General features: G+C 48.1%; 1 protein-coding gene across 4 annotated transcripts in view; it reads left to right on the top strand.

Moving 5' to 3' along the window:
- Positions 1 to 19,638, top strand: part of ARHGAP39 (Rho GTPase activating protein 39) — a 64,176-nt gene that overhangs the window by 14,521 nt on the left and 30,017 nt on the right. For 2 of the 4 annotated variants that reach the window (XM_040494785.1, XM_040494784.1), the window contains exon 2: positions 3,350 to 3,784. The exons of 1 other annotated variant lie outside the window; for it this stretch is intronic. In XM_040494785.1, the coding sequence (XP_040350719.1) occupies positions 3,350 to 3,784 (435 nt within the window). Of the gene's footprint in view, positions 1 to 3,349; positions 3,785 to 17,091; positions 17,721 to 19,638 lie in introns of those variants that run through there. One more of the 4 variants, XM_040494786.1, reaches the window with a different exon arrangement.

Below are 19,638 nucleotides of genomic sequence, written 5' to 3'. Positions count from 1 at the left end.
AAACAGTCTGGAGGTTCCTCAAAAAACTAAAAATAGAACTACCCTATGACCCAGCAATTGCACTACTAGGCATTTATCCAAGGGATACAGGTGTGCTGTTTCGAAGGGATACATGCACCCCATGTTTATAGCAGCACTATCGACAAGAGGCAAAGTATGGAAAGAGCCCAAATGTCCATTGATGGATGAATGGATAAAGAAGATGGGGTTCATATATACGGTGGAGTATTACTCGGCAAGCAAAAAGAATGAAATCTTGCCATTGGCAACTACGTGGATGGAACTGGAGGTTATTATGCTAAGTGGAATTAGTCAGAGAAAGACAAAAACCATATGACTTCACTCATATGAGGACTTTTTTAAAAAAATTTTTTTTCAACGTTTTTTATTTATTTTTGGGACAGAGAGAGACAGAGCATGAACGGGGGAGGGGCAGAGAGAGAGGGAGACACAGAATCGGAAACAGGCTCCAGGCTCTGAGCCATCAGCCCAGAGCCCGACGCGGGGCTCGAACTCACGGACCGCGAGATCGTGACCTGGCTAAAGTCGGACGCTTAACCGACTGCGCCACCCAGGCGCCCCTCTCATATGAGGACTTTTAAGAGACAAAACAGAGGAACATAAGGGAAGGAAAACAAAAATAATATAAAAACAGGGAAGGGGACACAGCATAAGAGACTCATAAATATGGAGAAGAAACTGAGGGTTACTGGAGGGGTTGTGGGAGGGGGGATGGGCTAAATGGTAAGGGGCATTAAGGAATCTATTCCTGACATCATGCTGCACTATATGCTAACTAATTTGGATATAAATTTTTAAAAATAAAAAATAAAAGACAATAAAAAGAACATGCAATTTACAATAGTGTGTATGTGTGAAGCCTAGGAATAAATCTGATGAAAGATGTGCACATCCTTTAAGGGAGACCTGGATGAGTGGGTACATGGTTTGGGTGGAAGGCACGTCTAACCCTCCTGCGGTGGACCCAGCAGAGGTGCCGACAGGCTGATTCGAGGGTTTGTGGGCAAGAGCAAGGGCCAGGAATAGGCAAGACACACCTGAAGAGGAAGCGGGGACCTCAGCAGTGCAGACTGTCCACAGCTGTCGTGGTGAGGACACCAGGGTGCTGGTCAGATTCACACTGACCCACAGAGCCAGCCGCACACTCAGACGCGGGTCCGTCGTGGAGGGAAGGGTGCCGTGTGCAGTAGGAAGATCACCAGAACCCGGCCCTGCAGACACCTTGCAAGACATCCAGACTGCAAAAGTAAATGTCTGTTGTTTGTGTGCTGCCCACTCCGCCGTGTTCTGTTATAGCACCCTCCGTGGCCAAGATGGTTTCAAAACAAAAAGTTAAAAATTTGAAAGTGAAACGGGGTGATCAGTCGTAGAGGCCGCACTGGCCTCCCTTGGAGGTGAGGTGCAGCCTGTGGGCCCCTTGAGAAGGGGGTGGCCCCATGCTGTGGGTTCAGACTCACCCAGCCATCTACTGGCATCCCCTTTCTCTGGAGCAGCAGTCTGGGCTCGATCCCCCTGGCACCTCCTGGCACCCACAGGACGGATGGGTCCTCCTCCATCGTCCAGATGGCTGCTCTTTATCCTTCTCTCGAGACAGAACGGCGCACACCATGGCCTCACCACCTTCCCTGTCTGCTCCTGGCTTCCCTCTGCTGTTCAGGTGAGGTGAAGTCAGGTCAGGAGGGCTGTCCGCTTGCTCCCCGCCCCCCTTTCTCTCATGAGCCCTCCTGCTGCTTACACCTCACCCGCACCATCTGGCCCTTCTGTGGAGACCCACGAGCTGGTCCTGCATCTGGCCCCGCCGTGCTCCCTTCTCTCTCTGCCCGCCCTCCTCCCTGCCCCCCTCCAGCTCTCCGCCTCCTGCCTCTGAGGCAGTGACATCCTCGTGTGCCCCACAGCGGCGCCCCATCCCTTCCTCGCAGACTGGCTCCACACTGTGCTGTGCCGGGCACCCACACCCAGGTGCTGGCTGAGATGGGGACCCAGGACCCACCTGGCCCTCCCCACTGGCTTCCGGAAGCATCTGCTGACCCTGAAAGAGGCCACAGAGCCTCAGTGCTGCTGGGAGTACACAGTAAGTTATGTGGCTCACGCTCCTCCCAGTATGGGGAGTCCAGTCCTGAGAGAGCGAGCCCCCCTGTGCTCCCAGCTGGAGGCCTCCAACTACCCCAGCAGTAATGAGGGTTGTGCCCATCACAGGGTTCCGGAGCAGTGGAAAGACTCACAGACACAGAACCTCCACACGGCAGAGAGGTCTGTGGCATTTAAAGGGTTATTAATTGGTGTGAAAACTGGAAGCAGAATAAAAATGTGCCAGATGTCAGCCAGACACAGCCTGATATCACACATACAGGCATTAAAATTGCCTTATTCATGGGGCACCAGGGTGGCTCAGTCGGTTGAGTGTCCAACTCTTGATTTCAACTCAGGTCATGATCTCGGGGTCATGGGATTGAGCCCTGTGTCAGATTCTCTGCTGAACGTGGAGCCTGCTTGGGATTCTCTCTCTCCCTCTGCTCCTCTTCCCTGCTTGAGTTCTATCTCTCCTCTCCTCTCCTCTCCTCTCCTCTCCTCTCCTCTCCTCTCCTCTCCTCTCCTCTCCTCTTCTCTCTCTCTCTCCAAAATAAAAAATAACAATAAAATGTCCTTGTTCTGAATAGCTTCAGTTTGCATACCTTGTTTTCCAAGTCCTCTTTTGCATTAAAAAACTTAGCAGGATGAAAGCTGTATCCTTGGGGTGGGTGGGGGCACCCTGGGGGCCCCTGGAGGAAATGGCTCCAGAACACCAAGACACATCCCAGCTGGGCCCACTATAGAGACAAGGGTGTCCACTCCTGCTGCAGGCGGATGGACGGACTGAGAGCAGCCAGGCTGTGTCCAGGTTCCTCCGAGGCCAGCTTGGCACAAGACTCCCCAGAGGGCTCCTGGGGGCTGGACAGTAGTGAGCATGTGGAAAATCTGGAGTGGGACGTCAGTTTGGCTTGGGTTTCTTGTATAAGTGATAGGATTTCTTGTATTTGGGAGCCAGTGGTGTGAGAAGGGGTCTGATACTGGGTGCGAGGGTCTACAGACCACCCCCGCCCCCTGCCATTGGGTGGACCACGCAGCAGCTGGACTGTGCAGTAGCTGGGGACACAGGGGGCACCGCTTGAGGTGCAGTGGGCCTGGGGTTGGAGGCAGCCCTCTTCTCCACTCCAACCTCCCTGTCCTGGGCCAGGCTGCAGGAGCCCCTTGAGCCCTGAGGCCGGGACCCCCCTCTAGCCAGGCTGCAGGAACCCCTTGTCCACGGAAGCCAGCGTACCCCGCTGACACCCCTTTCGCTCTTTCTCAGGCTGGAGTGGGTGGAGATCATCGAGCCGCGCACCCGAGAGCGCATGTATGCCAACCTGGTCACGGGCGAGTGCGTGTGGGACCCTCCTGCCGGCGTCCGCATCAAGCGCACCAGCGAGAACCAGTGGTGGGAACTGTTTGACCCCAACACTTCCCGCTTCTACTACTACAACGCCAGCACTCAGCGCACCGTGTGGCACCGGCCGCAGGACTGTGACATCATCCCCCTGGCCAAGCTGCAGACGCTGAAGCAGAACACTGAGTCACCCCGCGCCTCGGCGGAGAACAGCCCCGGGCGGGGCAGCAGCGTCAGCCACGAGGGCAGCACCAGCTCGTCCCTGGAGCCCGAGCTGGACGCCGGCGAGAAGGTGCAGGAGCCTTTGGGGAGGGCCAGCCGGCAGGCCGCTTTCGGGGCTCTGAAGGAAGAGAGCAGCAGGTGAGGCGGGTGGGTGGCCAGACCCTCAAGTGCCAGGTGGGGCTGAACCTCACGCAAACAGCTGCTGCACCAGCTGCCACCCTTGCCCCCAGAATGCTCTCGTCTCCGTTTGGCAAGAGCCTCTGCTGGGGATGAGGAGGGCCAAGGTCTGTCCCCTGCTGGACAGCCTCTGGAGGGATGGGGGCTGCCACGCTTGTCTTTTCCAGACAGGGTCGTCAGGAGGCATTGGGCTGGGGGTCTTCTGGCTAATGACTGTGAGATCATTGGGTTCTGTCCACTGTGGGAAGCACGCATATGGCATCAGCACCCCTCAGATGTGCCCTGTATCCCAGGTGCCCCACACCCCAGGGCCCACACCCAGCAGGCGCTGCTCCAAGCCTGGAACTCAGGGAGCCAAGTGCAGAAGGCATGGTTGGTCAGGAAGATGATGGGACGGTGTGTGCTCTGGTGACAACGAGGTGACAAACCAGGGAGGTTGTAGGGATGCGATATTGGCCTTGGAGGCCAGGCAGGGACAGGGAGGTAGCAATGGGGTAGGCAGGGCCAAAGTCCGGGCAGGCTGCTTCCACTCAAGGACAGTGGAAACCACAAAGTGACCAAACGTGGTTTATGCCTCAAGGTCCATGTTGCTCCTGTGGAAAGGATGTCCAAGGGGCCAAGGGTGGAAACCGGGCTGGTTGGCAGCCATCGGCAGGAACTGGACATTCCATTCCTTTGTGGCATGGTCAGGTGGGTGTGCTAGCAGATTTGGGGTGCTCTTTGGGGCCGGACAGCTAGCTGTGGTGCTCCTACATGGCTGGGGAAGATGGGGCACGTACAGGGGTCAGACCAGTGTGGATGCTGGCGCTGGGGGGGCAGACATTTCCTTCTTTCCTCCCAGGATTGTTCCAGCTGGGTTAGGAATTAAATTGACAGAAGATAGATTAACAGGAGAAAAAATAAAGTTTTATTTGGTGCACACAGAGGTCCAGTAATGAAATTGAGACCCCAGGAAATGACCAAGGCAGTAGTTCTTACATATTTTAGGCAAAGAGACAATAAATTTGTGAGGAATTGATAGGCTAAAACAGACTTTTGCAGGGTGCGTGAGTGGCTCTGTTGGTTAAGCGTCAGTTAAGCATCTGACTCTTGTTCTTGGCTCGGGTCATGATCTCGCGGTCCGTGAGTTCAAGCCCCACGTCAGGCTCTATGCTGACAGCTCAGAGCCTGGAGCTTCGGATTCTGTGTCTCCCTCTCTCTCTCTCTGCCCCTTCCCTACTCACACTCTGTCTCTCTCTCCCACTCTCAAAATAAATAAGTAAACATAGAAAGAGAGAGAGAGAGAGAAAGAAAAAGAAAAAAAGAAAAAGAAAAGATCTTTGGGAGCTTTGCCAGTGAGGAATTCTAAGCACAACGTGAGCTGGGGTAGCGGATTAGTGAAAACACCAACAAGGTCTGTTTCTCCGGCTTTCTCAGGTATGAAGCCCATATCTCTGGTGATAAGGGTGTCTTTTTACTTCTTAGTACAGGGAGGGCATTTTTCATGTGGGAGGTTTACTTCCTGCTGTCAGGAGACAGAGGTGTGTCTGATGACCTTGCACCGGGGTTTCTCAAGTACCTTCGGTGCAAAAATAATAATCAGTTTGCCATCGTGGTACATTTTGAGGTGGCCTGCCCTGGGCCCCTGCATTGGACACACCAGAGGTCAGAGGCCAAAGAGGCAGTGGCCAGGTGGCATGAGGAGGTTCAGAGGGGCTTTTGGGGGTTGTCCCCAGAAAGTGGCGCTTCCGCCGGTGAGGTTGAGGAACCCCAGGGATGAGCACTGTGGAGAAAGCAGACGGGTGCGTGGGCTCCACCTCTGGCTCCCTATGAGGCCCACGCTGTGCAGCAGCCCAAAGGCCTGCCTGAGCTCTCTCCGACCCAGCAGCTCCAGCAGCCTCTGGGCTCATCAGATAAAGTCTCACTTTTATTGGATTGTGGTGCTTTTGAACTCTTTATCCTATTGGTTGCTGCCTCATCTCTGTAATCAGGTGGACAGGTTGGATTCTTTTTAGGATTCTGTTCACAAATGTGTCTGTCACCCACACTCTGGGCACCAACTGGAGAAGCGGGCCACCCTCCTCTGCCCTGCACCCTGCTACCTGGGGGCCGGAGTATCCTTTCCAAGTTCCTTGGATGTTCTGTGGGGTTGTGGGGTTACTGGGTCAGTGTGGGGCCAGGATTTCTACAAGAAGCCCTCTTTGATTTGGAGTACAACTGTGTTGAGTTTATGGATCAGTTTAGGGGAAATGGGTGTCTCCATTGTCTTGTCTTCTCCCACGTTAAGATGGTATGTGTTACACTTCTCTCCACAAAGGGCTTGCATGTTTTTTAAGGTTTATTTCCAGGTGCTTTATCTATTTTATATTTCTTTTTTCTTTGTTTTTTGAGATGTTTATTTATTTTTGAGAGTGAGTGAGAGTGGGGTAGGGGCAGAGAGGGGCGGGGGCAGAGGATCCAAAGTGGGCTCTGCGCCGACAGCATCAAGCCTGATGTGGGGCTCGAACTCGTGAACCACAAGATTGCGACCCGAGCCGAGTCGGATGCTCAACCGCCGAGCCACCCAGGTGCCCCTACATTTCTTTTTTTTTTTTTTTTTCAACTTTTTTTTTTTTTTTTTTTGGGACAGAGAGAGACAGAGCATGAACGGGGGAGGGGCAGAGAGAGAGGGAGACACAGAATCAGAAACAGGCTCCAGGCTCCGAGCCATCAGCCCAGAGCCTGACGCGGGGCTTGAACTCACGGACCGCGAGATCGTGACCTGGCTGAAGTCGGACGCTCAACCGACTGCGCCACCCAGGCGCCCCCCTACATTTCTTTTTAAAGTCCTGCTTGGGGTGCCTGCATGGCTCAGTCCGTTAAGGATCTGACTCTTGATTTTGGCTCAGGTCGTGATCTCATGGTTTGTGACATCAAGCCCCGCGTCAGGCTCTGTGCTGACAGCACGGAGCCTGCTTGGGATTCTCTCTCCCTCTGCCCCTCCTGGACACTTGTACGTACACTTGTTCATTCCCTCCCTCTCTCTCTCTCAAAATAAATAAACTTAAAAAGTAAAAATAAAAAAGTCCTGTCTTCTCCTCATTCCTGGTACATGCACACAGATTGTTATATATCAGTCTTATTTCTGGGCTCTTGCTGATCTAACACCAGGCCTGGCCTTGTCCCAGCGCTCAGGCTGCATACCTATACCTGTTATGCTGTGACACTCTCAGGTACAGAAAGTCCACCTTCTACTGTCAGGTTCTTTACTGTGAGTGGATGTACCATTTTATCAAGTATTCTTTTTGACTCTATTGATATCAGTGTTATAGGTTGAACTGTGTCTTCCCCCAAGGGAAGTCCTAACCCCCAGGACCCCAGGATGGGCCCTTATTTGGAAATAGGTCTCTTCAGATGTAGTTAGTAGAGTTGTGATGACGTCACATTGGAGGAGGGTGGGCCTTAGGTAGGACCCGTGACCTAGTGAGAACAGAGACACGAGGAGAACACCCTTGGCAATGGAGCCAGAGACAGACGGATGCGTCTGCAAGCCAGGGGACGCCCAGGGTCGCCAGCACCACCAGGAGCCAGAGAAAGGCCGGGAGTGGTCAGAAGGAACCAGCCCTGCCCACAGCTAGAGCTTGGACTTTCAGCCTCCGGAACTGGGAGAGAATGACTTTCTGTTGTTTTAAGCTGCCAGTTTGCTGCGCTTTGTTACAGCGGGCCCGGGACCCAGCCGCAGTCAGCATTTAATTCTATGTTTCTTGCATTCCTAGAATACCCGGTCTGTGTCATTTTCAAAATAGATTCAGAGTGCTAATATTTTTTTGAGGCTTTTTTCCTGTGTTGATAGGTAAAACTGGCCTGTACTTTCCTTCTTGTGTGTTTGGGAGCGTGTCCTCTGAAACGCCCTGCTTCCAGGTTGTCTGGCTGCACACTTACATACCACCTGGGCCTGTGGCTGTGTGAATACGTTTTTAACTACTGATTCAGTGTCTTGAATATGCACAGGAATATGCAGGTTTTTTGACATCTCAAATCCAATTTTATAAAGTGTTTTTTTTTTTTAATTTTGTGTGAAAGTGTGTGAATGTGTGTGGGGGGGGGGGGGGGTGGAGAGAGAGAGAGAGAGAGAGAGAATGAGAACATCATTCAGGCTCCACACTGTAAGTGTAGAGGCCAGTGTGGGGTTTAAACCCATGAACCTTGAGATCATGACCTGAGCCAAAATCAAGAGTCAGACACTTAACTGACAGAGCCACTCAGGTGTCCCCAGTGGTAGATCTTTTCTGACTTAAAATTTTTTTTAAGTAATCTCTACACCCAACATGAGACTCAATTTCATGACCCCAAGATTAAGAATTGCACGCTTCACTGACTGAGCCAGCCAGGCGCCCAAAATATTTTCTGATTTTAATTAAGATTTCTTCCTTGACTTGTTCATAACTTACAAATGTCTTAATTTTCAAAACTATAGGGTTTTTTTTTTTCCATTCTTGTTCTTTATTGCCAACTTAATTTCATTTTGGTCAGAAAGCATGGTTTTTGTTTCTATTTTTGTTTTTGAGACTTGCTGTGGCTTAAATCCTGAATTTTTGTAAATGATTTTACAAAATTTCAAAATAATTTCAAAAATATTTTCTTTTCCGTGTTTGTTAGGTCTAGGGTTCGTTAGATCAAGTCTGTTGTTTTGTTGTTGTTGTTGTTGTTTAAGTTTATTTATTTATTTTGAGTGATAGGGGCAGAGAGGGAAGGAGAGAGAGAGAGAGAGAGAGAGAGAGAGAGAGAGAGAGAGAATCCCAAGCAGGCTCTGCAGTGTCAGCACAGAGCCAGATGCGGGGCTTGAACCCACCAACCATGAGATCATGACCTGAGCCGAGATCAAGAGTCGGCCACTTACCCAGATGTGGCTCAAACACATCAAATCTGTTGCATCGGTCCAGTTTCTTGCTGATTTTTTGTCTGCCTGATGTATCACTTCTGAAGAGGTAGATTCGCCTGTTTCTCCTTTTAATCTGTCACTGCTTCCTCTGTGTTGAAGCTGTGGATTGCACATGAATTTAGGACTGTTATGTTTTCCTGGGGAATTATTCCTTTAGTCATTATGTCATCACGTTTTTGCCTTGAATTTGGCTTGCTTTGATCCTGGCATAGCATTGCTGTTTCTCATTGGTTGGTATTGGCCTCTTAACATCATTCCCCAAACTACTACCCTTTCCTTATACTTTGAGTGCGTTTCTTCTAAATAATGTATAGCTGTTGGGTTTACTTGACACCTACCTGCCTTTGGTCTGACAGGATGATTGCCGTTCTGTTTACTTAGATCACTGACACAGCAGAAGGATTTAGTTTATCATCTTTGTGTCCTTTCAGGTATGTGTTCTTCACTGCTGCCCTCTCCTCCCCCGGTTGTCCCCATGCTGCTCCCACTCTGTGCACCTGGCATGCGTCTTGCGGGTCCCGTGTGCTCCTGTGACGTGTGGGCCGTAGGCTGGGTGCCTCCTTCATGGGTACTGCTTTTCCAACCACTGATGGCGCTGCACCTGCCCCTGCCCCTCCACTGCCGGGGTCTGGGTGGGGGCCCTGGGGTCTGTGCAGCAAGACCACCAGCAGCCCCGGCACCTGGCCTCAGTTGTTGGGGTGGGGAGCGTCTCACCAGCACTTTGATTTCCGTTTCTTCCTTGCCTCTGATTCTTATTCTTTCTTCTTGAGTTCATTCGCCTCTTGAGTTTTCTCTTGTGTTTGTTGCTTATTTGTTTTTGCTCATTTTCCCACTGGCATTGCTGGCTTACTTTCTCTGTTAGTTTGCAGGAGTTCCTGTGTTCCTGATATCAATTCCTCATTGCTTTTAGATACCATGAGTGTCCTGTCCTCTGTCACCTGACTGCTAACTGGTCCCTGTGTCCTTTCGATGCAACCAAGTTTATTAGTCTTTTGGCCTAGTGGTTTATGCTTTTAACGTTTTATTTAAAAAGTTCTTCCTTGGCCTACATCCAAAGATACTCCCTTCCATGTCTTGCATTTTCCTTACAGTTTATCTTCACATTGAGACCTGCATCTGCCTGGAACTACTTTCCTGGAGCTACTTTCCTTCTCATCTCCAAAATGCCCAACTTTGCCCCAGACCACAGTCACGCCTGTGTGTCTGCTCACATCAGCGCCCCGAGCCCTGGGTGGTGAGGAACCCCCTTCTCTTCTTGATCTTTAAGACTGTCTTAGCTGGGGGCACCTGGCCAGCTCAGTCGGTTAAGCATCTGACTCTTGATTTCGGCTCAGGTCATGAACCCAGGGTTGTGGGTTGGAGCCCCATGTCCGACTCCGCGTGGAGCCCACTTGATCTCTGTCCCTCTCCTGTTTGCACTCACACACGTGCTCTCGCTCACTCGCTCTTTCTCAACAACAAAAAAAAGACTGTCTCAGTCTCAGCTGGTTATGTGCCTTACTTTCGTCATATAAATGCTACAGAAGATCCAGGGGGCGTTCTCATTGGACCCATTGACTTGCGTTCTGAGGAGTGCTGACCCCTGACAGGTAGCCGGTCCCCCGTGCCTGCAGGGCCACTCAAGAGGTCTGTGGTCTCTGGTTCCCAGCCGCTTATATTTGCTGCTGCTGAGTGAGTAGTTCCTAAGTTTGTGTCCCCTCATGTTTGGCTGTTACTATTACAGAGAACTAGTAGACTGCCTTTCTCTTTGGTTTTGCCTTTTACTAGGTTAAGTAGATTTGGTTTTATTTTCCCTTCTGTCATGTATCTTATTATTCCACGGAATTTTTCTCCCATGGTTGTACTTAAAATGTTTGTGGGCATGTGGGACTTACCAGGACTCTGCAGCCAGTGTCTGCCTTGGCCACAAGGTTCCCGACCCCAGGAGGCCTTCTTTCTTTTCCAGTTAGCACCTGTGTAGATTTGCCCACTCTTCTGTTTCTTTGCCCATGGTTCCTTCTCACCTCATTCTTCTTTAGATAATTCTTTCCTTTCTCCTCCGTAAGAACATGTTAATGGCAAATTTGCTGTCTTGGTCTTATAGAAAATACACCACATTTGCCCTCATTTTTGAGACTTAGCTGAATCCGTGCACATCAGCCGGGACGTCGGCCCCATCTCCCGTCCCCAGGGCTGGCCGCCTGCCCGAAACTATTCTGGCTCATCGCCAGCCACCACTTCTGTTCCTGGCAGGTAAGAGCACTTCTGTGGTGAGGGTCCCGACGGCTTACACAGCAGAATGTCATCCACTGAAAATCCCCTTGTTTTCAACCAGAAGCAGCTGTCCCACAACTCCCAGAGGTATTTTCCCTCCGGGTGCCACGTTTGAACAGAAGAGCCGTGCTTTTATGCGGTGGCTGTGCCACAGGACAGAAGGTCACACGCACAACTTCAGTGCACACCCTTACGGATGCACACACATGTGCTCTCACACAACACCCCACGTATAGCTGTTAAGGTGTCTCGGTTTAGGGTGCAAATCAGATTGGGTGCAGTTGGACTGGACTGCTGTGTTGGGTACGTTTTGGGAAGGGCTGCGAGAGCCTCCGGGCTGCTGGAGTTCCAGGGTGCAGCAGAGTCCTAGGCTGTGGTCCCTGCAGCGTGGGGGACATGGGGGGCTTCGGCTGCTTCTGGGTCTGGGGTGTACAGTCTGCAGGTCCCGACCCTGCTCCCCCAGAAAGAGGGCCCTGCCAGCCCCCCGCCCCCAGCTCTTCTCCCAAGGGTCACCATGCTCAGCAGCTAGGCTGCCCCGGACCTGGCTGTACTCAGGTGAATCTTGTTTTAGTCTCCAAGAGTGTAAATTTATTTAGCTTCTGTTACATATTCTAATCATTATGTTGTGTCTAAGGAATAACATCTAAAATGTCTGCATTCTAAAATTTATTGGGCTTTTTTGTTGTATAAGTGATAATGCAATTTGGAAATATTCTGTGGACACTTGAAAACCAGTGTTCCCAGAGGACCTCAGTGGCTCAGTTGGTTAAGTGTCTGACTTTGGCTCAGGTCATGATCTCACAGTTTGTGGGTTCGAGCCCCATGTCGGGCTCTGTGCTGACAGCGCAGAGCCTGTTTAAGATTCTCTCTCTCCCTCTCTGCCCCTCCCCTGCTTGTGTCCTCTCTCTCTCAAATAAATAAAAACTTTAAAAGAAAAAAAATAGTTTTCCTAGTTTACGAGTATGAAATCCCATGTTCATTTATACATTTTCACTGCATCAATGACTTATTTTTTCCTTTTGATGTCACGGGCTGGGCCTCAAGGCCCTATGGGCGCCTTGTTCTGCCTGTGCAATTGTAGCTCTGTGTGCTTCTGCCCTGTGTTAGCCAGTGTGTCAGATTTAATTGTGTTACATCTTCGACATTGAATATGTCCTCTGTCGTCAAAAAAGGACTTTCCTGGGGGCGCCCTGGTGACTCAGTCAGTTGAGCCCCTGACTCTTGATTTTGGCCCAGGTCATGATCCCAGGTTCATGGGTTCAAAAATGCCCTGTGCCAGGCTCTGAGCTGAATGTAGAGCCTGCTTGAGATTCTCTCTCTCTCCCTCTGCACTTCTCCCCTGCTCTCCTGCTCACTCTCTCTCTCTCAAATAAAAAAAGATTTTCCTTCTCATGGAATCCCCTTCAGGTGATGCTCTGGCATTGCTCTAAATCCTTTCTGTTTACTTGTTTGTGTTTGTAGTTTTGCCCTTTTTTTGTTTTGTTTTGTTTTGTTTTGTTTCAGTTTCCCAGTTAGCTTTGGTTAGGACTCTCTAGAGCATCATGTGTGGATTTTATTATTTCGCCCAGTATAAGATGCTGTCCTTTTAAGGCAGGAGGCTCAGGGCCCAGCCTCTGTCACCCCATGTGTGCTTCTGACAGCTGTCTTCAGCAACCCGTGTTGGTTTTCATTCTCTCTGTTGGTGTGGAGTGTTTGTTTGCATGTGTGTGTCACTTTTGCCATAGTTTGAATGGCATCCGTCCTTTTTTATTCAAGGATATCATTACAGATTTTTATTCTTGTTGAAAACAAAAGAATTTTGTGCTTTTTAAAAATGTTTGTTTATTTTGAGAGAGAGCGCATGCACATGCATGAGTGGGGGCGGGGCAGAGAGTGGGAGTAAGAGAGAATCCCAGCGCAGAGCCCAGTTCAGGACTCGAACCCATGAACCCTGGGAACATGACCTGAGCTGAAATCAAGAGTCTGACACTTAACTGACTGAGCCACCCATGCACCCCAAGAATTTTGTGCTGCTTAATCTTTTTTTTCCCACTAATTTACTGAAATTCTGAAATTAACATCCATCTCTTTCAATGAAATTCTTACAAATGTGCCCTTAATAACAACAGATCAAGCCATATGAATCAAGGACATTTGACCTCCGTGATGGGGCATTGGGTCGGGCGCTCGGTCTTGCCTGCCCATAGCCCGCCTGGATGCTACATCTCCCCTGCCACCTGCAGAGTTCTGGAGCCAGGTTCTCCCAGTGGAGCCTTGAGGTTGGCCTCGCTGTCCTCTTAGTCCATCAGTTTTGTCTGCTTTTTTGCTTTTAACCTTGGTTGTTGCCGAGAGGGAAAATGACTCAGCCGTCCACCCAGTGGGCCTTTGATAGAAGTTTTATGTAGACTTAGATTTCCACTTTGATTTTTGAAAAGATGCTCCTCTTCCCAGAGGGACAGAAACAACCCCTCAACAGCTTTGCTTCCTGAGGTAGAGGTTTTGGGGTGAGGCAGGAGTGGATTTTTCTTTTTCAAATTGGTGGTAGTTTGGGGCGCCTGGGTGGCTCAGTCGGTTGAGCGTCCGACTTCGGCTCAGTTCATGATCTTGTGGTCCGTGAGTTCGAGCCCTGCGTCGGGGTCTGTGCTGACCGCTCAGAGCCTGGAGCCTGTTTCAGATTCTGTGTCTCCCTCTCTCTCTGACCCTCCCCCGTTCATGCTCTGTCTCTCTCTGTCTGAAAAATAAATAAACGTTAAAAAAAAAATTAAAAAAAAAAAAAAAAAAAAAAAAAATTGGGGGTAGTTTTTCCTATTTTTGCCCCCCCCCCCCCCCCATTATGAAGATACAAATTTTCACAAAAACCGTTGAAGTAGTCCAGGAAAGCATAATGAAAAGACAAGACCCCGCTCAATGTTACGATTCTGACCTCGTTTCTTCTCAGAGGGGGAGGTGACAGGCATCAACAGCCATGTGTAAAGCATGCATTTTGATACGTGTTGGTGTGTGTGTGTACTTGTGAGACTGCACAGTCGTGATTATGCACATGCCTGTGGGCCACGAGAGTCTCCTTTCCCTTGTCACCCCAGCCCTTCTTGGTGCTGCCACTCACTCCCAGGGAGCCACCGATCTACCTGGTGTTATTATGGAGCAGTTTGCATTCTTCAGGTGTTTATATAAATGGGATCAGACAGCATGGACTCTTTTTTGCCATCTTTCACTCGGTGTAACTGTCTTGAAAGTCGTTGCGTATGTCAACAGCTCGTTGCCTTTTCAGTGCTGAATAGTACTCCGTTGTGTGGGCCCTCCTCCTTGAGATGGCATTTCGGTTGCTTCCAGGTTTGGCTGGTACAAATAGAGCTGCTGTGGGCATTAACGTAAATACTTGCGCACACACACACTTTGATTTCTCACAGGCAAATAAATGCCCAAGCACGTTGTGTGACCCTGCAGTGCGGTGCACAGACATTTACCACTGTTGTGTCCTCTTGACGAACGGATCCCATTATCATCACGCAGTGCTCCCTGATGCCTCGTAGTGCTCTTTGTCCCAAAATCTGTTTGTGTTAATACAGGCACTCCAGGTTTCTTTTGAAGGGTCACCATGGTATCTCTGTTTCCAGCCTTTACTTTTAACCTGTTGTTATGCTTTTATTGTAATTTTCTCTCAGGCAGCACATTGTTGCGTCCTGCTTTTTTATACAGTCTGTCTTTGCCTTTTAATTGGGGATTTAGACCACTCACATTTAATGTGATTATTTGTTTTTTGTTTTTTAATTTTTTCTTAATGTTAATTTATCTGTGAGAGACAGAGAGAGAGGGAGACACAGAATCGGAAGCAGCTCCAGGCTCCAGGCTCTAGGCTCTGAGCTGTCAGCATAGAGCCCAACGTGGGGCTCAAACTCACGAACCATGAGATCATGACCTGAGCTGAAGTCGGACGCTTAACTGGCTGAGCCACCCAGGGGCCCCTTAATGTGATTATTTGTATGGTTAGGTTTAGATATGTCATCTTGCCTTTTTTTTTTTTTTTTTTTTTTTTGGTCCTCTCTGTTCTTTGCTTTTTTGGTTTTTTTCTTCTTTGGGGTTAATTGAACATCCTTTAAATTCAACTTTATGCTTTGCTTTTTACTCTCTGCTATGTTTTTAGTTGCTGTTTGGGGGTTTATAGTGCATAGTAACTGATCAGACTGGGCCTTCAGGCGGTTTGTAATGCATCACCGCACCTGTGGTGTGAGAGCCAACAACACACTCCAGGCTTCCTCCTGGTGCTGTCATAGGTAAACCACGTAATACGCTCGTTATTTTTGCTTTAAGCAGCCAGTTATGTTTCAAAGAGATGAAAATAAAAGGAAAACATTTCTTACATTAACATCTAGTTACCATCTCCAGTACTCTTCACTTCTGTTGTAGATTTTTACGTGGTTGACCTCCTCTGCCCGAAGACTTCACCAAACATTGCTTGTAATGTGAGTCTGCTGGTGATACCTTCTTTTACATGTGTGTGTCTTAGAAAGTATTTCCCTCTCATCTGTGAAGCGTGTCCCTGCTGGGTCTCAAAGTCTTGGTGGACGGCGTTCCCATCTTGCCACACTGCCCTCCTCAGCCGCGTCACTTCTGGTGAAAGGTCTGTCCTCTTCCTCACTTTGTGTCTGGACAGATCGTGTCCTTTCTCTCTGCTTCTTTTAAAATGTTCTCTGTTGCTGGTTGCAAGCAATTTATGATTTGCCTTAGTGTAGTTTTCTTCATGTTTCTTGCTCAGGGTTCATGGGGTTTCTTGGACCTATAGGTTTATAGTTTTCATCAAGTTTGGGAAATGTTTGGGTTTTTTTTCTTCAGATATTTTTTTTGATCATCCCTGCAGAGCTCCAATCGTATGTAGAGTACGCCTCAGCTCACTGATGCTCTCGAATTTTCCTTATTTTCTTTCTTTCCTTTTAATCTTTGTTTTCTCTCTGTTTCATTGGGTAGTTTATACTATTATGCTTTCAGATTTGCTAATCTTGGGACACCTGGGTGACTCAGTCAGTTGAGTGCCCCCCTCTTGATTTTGGCTCAGGTCATGATCCAAGGGTCATGGGATCGAGCACTGTGTTGGGCGCTGCACTGAGCATGGAGCCTGCTTGAGATTCTCTCTCTCTTCTTGCTCCTTCCCTGCTTGTGTGCGTGCGTGTGCGTGTGCACACACACACTCTCTGTCTCTCTCTCAAATAAAAAACAAACAAGAACCAAAAGACAAATCTGCTAATCCTTTCTTCTGCAACGCCTGTCCTGTTGTTAAGCTCTTCCAGTGTATTCTCCATTTCAGATATTGCAGGGTTCTCTGGAATGTAGATTGAGACTTGTTATCTATTCCTTCTCTCTGCTTACCGTGTTTGGTCCTTTTTTAGCCTTTGAACATATGGAATACAGTTTTAATAAGTCGTAACATTCTCGTTACTAATTCTGTCATCTGTGTCAATTCTGGGTGAGCTTTGATTGATGGATTTTCCCCTCACAGTTCATTTTGAGAGAGGGGCTGCTCCTGAAGAGGGAGGGCTCTTGATGTGCTCAAGGAACAGCAGGAAGGCTAGAGGGGCTGCTCAGAGGAATCATAGGGAGTTGCTCTTCCCTACCTTCCAAACCAGTTGTAGGTATTCATCTGTTGTGGCTTGTGATGAGATTTTACATACTTCATCTTTGAAAGTTTCTTTCTACACTGGTGGTTACTGCTAAATACTGATTATCAATCTGTGAGCATCACTTGGAAGGCATTTATCAAATTCTCTTAGGGGCACCTGGGTGGCTTAGTCAGTTAACCGTCCGACTTTGACTCAGGTCATGATCTCCTGGTTTGTGGGTTCGAGCCCCACGGCCAGCTCCGTGCTGACAGCTCAGGGTCTGGGGCCTGCTTTGGATTCTGTGTCTCCCTCTCTCTCTGCCCTTAACCCACTCACATTCTGTCTCTGTCTCTCAAAAATAAATGTTTATTTATTAAATAATAATGTTATTAATTAAATAAAATAATTAATTTTATAATTTAATGTTATTAATTAAATAAAAATGTTTATTAAGTAATAATATTATTAAAAATAATGTTTATTATTAAAAAATTCTCTTAGATTCTCCTCTTGATATTTGCCTTTTAGTGTGCCCTTACATTGCAGATTAATAACTCCCACTGCAAGTTTTTGGAAGCTCTTCAGTTACACAGTAAAGTAGGTTTTGAAACAGGGAAATTTCGTCTGCACTGGCACTTACATAAGGTCTGGAAGTCCTGCTGGAACTATAGTTTGATACTGGAAAATGTGTGATCTGGCTCGAACCCCCTACGGTTCCCCCACTCACTGCTCCTTGCGCCTTAGCACGGCGGCTTCATTTCTGTCCTGGAGGGTGCCACACTCTTCCTCCTTGAGGTTCCTCTGCCTGGTCTCTTGTTTGCCCTGTTCACTGCCCAAACATGCCTCCCAGAGAGCTGCCTCTGACCTCCCTCCCTGGGCCTGCTCCATGTCTGGGTCCTGCAGATGCCTGAGGATCTGGTTCATTCTGTGTTGGCCCCACACTGAGGGCGAGTTCTGTGGCAGCAGAAATGTGTCTGCGTTACCCATCTTGTGTCCCTGCCCCCAGCCCAGGCCCCGCATGGAATGCTTCGGCAGCAGTCTGGAGGAGAGGTGAGCCCTGGGTACCGGTGGCTGGAGTTAGAAATGGAAAGGAAAATGTCAGAGTCCCTGAAGGCCCAGGGGAGTGTGACACCATAGAATTCAAAAGGAGGAGGTCTGATACCTCCAGAAGGTAATGGTGCCATCCTGGTGGTGGAAAAACTGTGTTGGCTTTGGCTTTGAAGAAAAAAGAACTGTGTGTCAACCTGGCCTGGGTACAAGTGACAAAGCCACAATGAGCACAGGAACATACGGGTTATAGCTGCAACTCGGGCCAACCACCAGGTGCTCCCAGCTCTGCGGGATCTCTGTCGGCTTTTGGTGGCCAGCCGGAAGGAGGAGGGATGTACCAACTGCGGTAGATACATGTATAGACACCTTACAGATGTGTTTGCGCACATCACTCTTCATGTTTCTAGCTTTTTGTTCTGTAGCATGATTACATGTTAGGAAATACCACCAGCATTTGCCGTTCATTTATTCAACTTCAACTTCTATTCATTTATTCTCACATTTTTATGGGCGCCTAGGTGGCTGAGTTGGTAAAGTGTCTGACTTCAGCTCAGGTCATGATCTCGTGGTTTGGGAGTTTGAGCCCCGCTTCAGGCTCTGTGCTGACACCTTGGAGCCTGAGGCCTGCTTTGGATTCTGTATCTCTCTCAAAAATAAATACACATTAAAAGCATAAAATAAAGTAACATTTTTATTCGAGAAGCAATGCACATTAGTTGTAGAAAGTACATATAATTACATGGAAGAAAAATTATAAAGCCCATTAAATGCTATGTATCAGTTTTCTGGCATTTACCTTTGCGGTTTTGTTTTCTTAAGTTATTTATTTTGAGAGAGAGAGAGAGAGTGCATGTGCACGAGTCAGCCAGGGACACAGAGAGAGAATCCCACACAGACTCAGTGATGTCCGTGCAGAACTTGACGGAGGGCTCAATCTCACAAACCATGAGATCATGACCTGCGCTGAAATCCAGTCAGACACTTAACTGACTGAGTCACCCAGGCAGCCCCCTTTGCAGTTTAAAAAATAGTACAACAGCAGAAGGGAAGCAAAAATAATATAAAAACATGGAGGGGGATGAAACATAAGAGACTCTTAAAATACGGAGAACAAACTGAGGGTTGCTGGAGGGGTTGTGGGAAAGGGGATGAGCTAAATGGGTAAGGGGCATTAAGGAATCTACCCCTGAAATCATTGTTGCACTGTATGCTAACTAACTTGGATGTAAATTTAAAAAATTAAATTAAATTAAAAGAATTTGGAAAAAAAATAGTACAACAGTATTTCCACAATTGCATTCTGTTTCTCAGTGTGAACAATACTGAGTGAATATGAGTTCCCATTGCTAGACACGTGATTTGTTTCCAATGTACTTGCTAAGTATGAAATTTTTAATTCCTGTTTACTAAATTCTTATATACATTTAGGTCAATATTTGTGTTTTCTGCTGCATTCCAGAATCTGTGTAGTTCTCTACCAGTACAGTACTGTTTTAATTATTTGCCTCTATAATATTGTTTGTATGTAATGGTAAAAATTATTACTCCCATTATCATTTCTGAACTTTTTCTTAGTTACTCTTTTTTTTTTCTTGAGAATATATTTTTTTTAATATATGAAATTTATTGTCAAATTGGTTTCCATACAACACCCAGTGCTCATCCCAAAAGGTGCCCTCCTCAATACCCATCACCCACCCTCTCCTCCCTCCCACCCCCCATCAACCCTCAGTTTGTTCTCAGTTTTTAACAGTCTCTTATGCTTTGGCTCTCTCCCACTCTAACCTCTTTTTTTTTTTTTTTTTTCTTTTTTCCTCCCCCTCCCCCATGGGTTCCTGTTAAGTTTCTCAGGATCCACATAAGAGTGAAACCATATGGTATCTGTCTTTCTCTGTATGGCTTATTTCACTTAGCATCACACTCTCCAGTTCCATCCACGTTGCTACAAAAGGCCATATTTCATTTTTTCTCATTGCCACGTAGTATTCCATAGTGTATATAAACCACAATTTCTTTATCCATTCATCAGTTGATGGACA

Source organism: Herpailurus yagouaroundi, unplaced genomic scaffold (assembly GCF_014898765.1).
Source record: "Herpailurus yagouaroundi ecotype Mexico unplaced genomic scaffold, PumYag 186, whole genome shotgun sequence".
NCBI lineage: Eukaryota > Metazoa > Chordata > Mammalia > Carnivora > Felidae > Herpailurus > Herpailurus yagouaroundi.
The sequence above is the reverse complement of the archived record's forward strand: the minus strand, read 5'-3'. Positions and strand labels throughout refer to the sequence as shown.